General features: G+C 32.8%; 1 protein-coding gene across 1 annotated transcript; it reads left to right on the top strand.

Moving 5' to 3' along the window:
* The first annotated feature begins 1,189 nt into the window (after window positions 1-1,189).
* On the top strand, window positions 1,190-1,771 carry LOC113364326. Its single transcript, XM_026606817.1, has one exon. It carries the CDS (start codon window positions 1,190-1,192, stop codon window positions 1,769-1,771), a length of 582 nt encoding a protein of 193 aa, XP_026462602.1.
* Window positions 1,772-5,007: the final 3,236 nt, after the last annotated feature.

Consider the following 5,007-nt stretch of genomic DNA (forward strand, 5'->3'; position numbering starts at 1 on the left):
GATAAATATGTTTTAATTTAAATTTCGCGCTTCTATTTGTATGGCCTCCCCACTACCGGGCGAAGCGTCGATCATCTTGCGCTAGGTTTAGAGTTTAGACTATGCTTTTGTACAAGATATACGCTCTCTTCTATAGAAACAACCTAACCTGTAACATCGTGTATATTGAGTGATCTCTAATTATCTATTAAATTCCACTGTGCATAGTGTTTGTTTAACTTTTGTACCATAAGTTTTGGTCCTTCACACGGATTTTAAGAAAAAACCATCATTGAAATTTGGTATAAAAGAATGTCGAATTTGCTGGTAATTTGGTGTTGAAGCCGAGTGGAATATCGAAACGTGAAACTATTCACAATAATCAAAGGTATCAATATCACTCAATCACGTCAGGAGAAAAGCAATTATCGTTGATCTGAGTGGATGGACTCAGATTCAATTTGAAAGGAGGTTACATACAAGAGGTACTAATATTTGCCATCGCTGTCGCTCGTGTTACTGGGGTCATCTGAGAGCATCAAGATCTTACATTACTTGATGTTATCCTGTCCAGACCGTGAAACACCAGGCACAAGAAGCAGTATAGAGGTCAAGGCACCACGTGTTGTGAGGTTAGGATATTCATTACATACACATCAAGGTTTGGAGCAACGGAGTCTGTATCATCTACGAGATCTACGATTATCGGATGTTATCCTTCCCGAGGTTATGTACTAGCATTAAATTAATTATAATTAGTTGTTACTGATCACCATTGGATACTTGTTAATGTCATAGGGTGATTCAGGCACTTAATGCACAATTCTTAGCTTATTATTTGCTTTGGCGGAATTGGATTGCAAATTATACTTTTATACTATATTTACTTAGTTATATACTATTAATTTAGCAGACTACATTGAGTATTTGGAAGTCATCTGCTTTTAACTTATTGAGATAGCTTACATATACTGAAACATGGCTGATATAGGTTCTTTAATTGTGAAACATAACACTGTAAAGGCTCATTTTGATACTATATTTGAATTTGTAGCTTCGGGTCAGAATGATAGTAACATTGAGGCATTAAAAAGAAGGAAACAACATTTAGTAGAACTATGTCATCAGTGGGAGACTAATTATATAGAGTTAGAGGTGGCCCAACCTGGGGAGTTTTCGAAAGAATACGAGTATTCTGATAGGCATTTGGATGTCGCAATTGGATGCTCTCACAAATAATGGTACCCCCTCACCTCCTAAGGCTGTAGATAGTCATTCTGTGTTAGATGTAAAGCTACCTGATATCACCTTACCAAAATTTAATGGTGATTATAGTGAGTGGACACAGTTTATAGATTTATATAATTCATTCATTCACAGTAATACCAAATTACCTCCTGTGACTAAGTTGCACTATTTAAAGGGAGCTCTGTTATCATCTGCTGCAAAATTAATTTCATCACTAAACTTAAGTAATGAAAATTACATGGTCGCCTATGATCTTTTATGCAAAACGTATGATAATAAATATTTAATTCTGAATTCACTTTTGCAGCAGATTGATAACATAGCTCAAGTACACAGATGTACGCATGAATTCTTAGGCAATTTCTTGTGCAGCGCTAGGCAGCAGGTACATGCTCTTTTGGCAGCGTATGATCCAACAAAATACTGGGATCTCATCCTGTTGTATATGTTAAACAAGAAGGTGGATAGCAGCACTAGAATGGCGTGGAATTTAGCTAGGAATGGGAATGTGCTTCCAACGGTCAGTGAATTTTTTTGTTTTTAGAATCAAGAGTATGTGCGTTGGAAAACTCTTTTAAATTAGAAAATAAGGCTAGTCAGGAAAGCATTAGTAACATAAGATATTTTTAATTTTGATGTAAGTTATTTGTCTGGACTGTCTATATCCGCGTCGATGATTTTATTTATGGGTCTGCAAAATGCCTTCAGATAATTTCAAGGAATCATCCTTCTCGGATATATTAAGTCCAAGAAATCATCCCCCGTAGATGTACAAATTAATGTAACCCGCCTCTTACGGGCGGGGCTAATATTGTTAATTTTTATTTTTAATAATTTTTATTCAGTATAAGTTCAGAGCTCAGCATAGACACACTAACTATCTGATGCCATTATATTCACCATATTCTTTTTATAATAAATATATTAATATCAAACGTCGCCTTTTACTTAAATAATCACCGATCACACCAGTAGTTAAATTATTGAACAAATTTAAAAGTGTAATGGTTAGGAGAAGTAAAACGACAACACCCAGTTAGACGTCGAAGTAATTTTTAAGCTTCGCGCCTTAACATTTTGTCCAAACGAACCGGATATTTATCATATGGACTTTTATAACTTTCCAAAGGACACAAATAAATAATATTAATAATTTTAAGTGATCTTTTGGACGTTCAAGTAAATTAATCAACCAGCAATATACAGTCCGCTAAAATATCAAAGTAAATTATTAAATTAAAATCAAATCTATAGTGCAAGTGATTAAATTTAATAATATTACAAATTTCAAGTGAATAGTTTATAAAATCACAAATAAAATTAATAATTTCAAGTGAGTTATTATTAAATTAAGATCAAATTAATAGACTGAGAATGATTAAATTTAATAATACCACAAATAAATGAATAAAATTCAGTGATTAAATTTAATAAAATCACAAATCAAATTACTAAATTCAAAAGAATAATAGTATTTCCATTTTAAAATTTGATTAATAATAAATCAAATTATTAAATAAAATAAATAAGTTAAACAACAAGTGTTAACACCGTGAGGACGGAGCAACCAAACGAAATAGCTGAGATTCTACGCAGGCAACGACGAAGGCCCAGCGGGACAGCAAGAAAGGTCAGTTCAAGTACATCCCTAAATTATTCCTTTATTACCTAAATACATCCTTTTTTATATATGCTGTTTTGATCTGTGCAAAAATGGATTCGCAAAAAGCATTAAAAACTAAAAAGAAAATTTTAGAGATGAACGAAATTAGAAAATCATTGCCAAAAGTTACTAGAGTTGCCGATGTCTGAATTAAATAGTAGTGATCTCAGTAATCGTTTAGATGAATTAAATACTTTAAATAAAGATTATGAAAACGTAATTATTAATTTAGTTATTATCAATAAGGACTAGGAGGAGTCGAATAAGTTATGTGAGATCGATCTCTCCGAAGTCATTGATACTTGTGATCGATTAAAAGAAATGTTATATTCTATAATCAATAAAATGCCTACTATCAAATTTCATAAACTCACATCTTCAAATAGCGATAGGGATACAATATCACATGGAATCTCAAACACCTTGCAATGTGTATTATGTCAAAAGGCTCATTCTTCATATAATTGTGAAGATTTTCGAAAATTAACAGTCAAAGAAAGAATATCGCAAGCCCAGCGATTAAGAGTCTGTACGAATTGCTTAAAAACAAATCACCATTGCAATAATTGTCAATTTTCATGTCGTTACGGAGTTTGCCAGAAAAAACATAATACACACATACATTGCATTTTAAAGAGCCAGCAAAAAATCTATCAATTAGAACATCTTTTTTTAATAATGAAAGTAACCAAAATGAAACCTTATTAACTCTAGAAAGACGGACGCAGTCATTTTGACTGTTTTCCATTTTCAAACATAAAAATAACTATGTATTTGAAGTCGCAGCTTCGTGAAATTTTTTGACTTTTTATACAACATATAAATGCGTAGATAAATCGTATTATTTGCCTTATCTCACTTTTATTTTCAATATTCTTACATGTTATGCCTGCATGGACGGAAAACAGTCATTTTGACTGCTATAGAAATTTTACATTACAAACGGCTTTGTTATTGTATTGCAAATCGTTATCTCGCGTGCATTCATCTCCAATATGCGATAATGCATTTGTTATATAAAAATAACCGAATTTTGGTAAGTATTGACATTAGACCGGTCTTTTTCACGTAGTAACTTTCAGTATAACGCGTTGTTCAGTTGATTTTTTAGAACTTATAAATAAAATGTCGAAGAGAAGTGAATTATTGTAAAAGCTAACAAACATAAGTGAAGAATGTTCCGACATAGAATCAAATGCAGAAAATTGGGCACAATCATCTGAAGATGAATCGGATTATATTCCACGTGAATCATCTAATTCTGAGGGTAGCGATGAAGGTGATCACTATTGATGAAAATGAAAGTGCCATCAGTGTATGCAGGAGGGTGCTAAGTGGCTCATAAACTAATGAAAGAATTCAAGAAACGAAAACCTCTCTCGATGGTACTGTATGGACCAAAATTGCCGAAGGTGGTACTCCAGGAAGGTCATCATCTGTGTTTTCAAGGGTGTGAAAGGGCCAACGAGCTTTTCAAAAAAGAATATTATTACAGGTGATCTTGTCAGTGCATTTTCGTTGATAATAGATAATTATATTATCAAACACATAAAACAGTGCACAGAAGAAGAGGGCAGTCAAATTTTGGGGTACAATTGGACAACATCGTTACCGGAAATACGTGCATTTATTGGAATTTTATATGATCGTGGGGCCTATGAGGCAAAAAATTTGAAATTGACTTACTTATGGTCAGCAAAGAAGGCATGACAGATCAAAGGTAAAGAAAATATACGGTGAAATCCAGTTCACGTAGATGACCCCTGCAAATATTTTTCAATATTTTGGATTTGGCTGCGATAAATTCCTGGATTCTTTACAAAGAAGCGACAGGAATAAAAATCCAAAGAAAACAAATCCTTAGAGAACAGTTTTTTGTTTGAATTGGCAGAACAGCTTTCCGCGGACTACAGGACATCAACACAAAAAAAATCAAAGGAAAATGATGACCCACAGACATCATGCAAATACCAGTAGTAATAAAAAAAAATTTTGCCAAATAAGACTTTGTAATAATAATAAAACTAATAATACGTGTCAAAGTTGCAACAAACATATTTGCGGAAAATGTACTCATAAAAAGATCTCAAATTATATTTGCATGAATTGTAAAAATA

The sequence above is a fragment of the Ctenocephalides felis genome, unplaced genomic scaffold (genome assembly GCF_003426905.1).
Source record: "Ctenocephalides felis isolate EL2017-DRISC unplaced genomic scaffold, ASM342690v1 CF-g0.4_SCAFFOLD_00400, whole genome shotgun sequence".
NCBI lineage: Eukaryota > Metazoa > Arthropoda > Insecta > Siphonaptera > Pulicidae > Ctenocephalides > Ctenocephalides felis.

Bases quoted from the DNA above. Each gene is read 5' to 3' on its own strand.
- LOC113364326 (XM_026606817.1), top strand. From the start codon at position 1,190: ATGTCGCAATTGGATGCTCTCACAAATAATGGTACCCCCTCACCTCCT.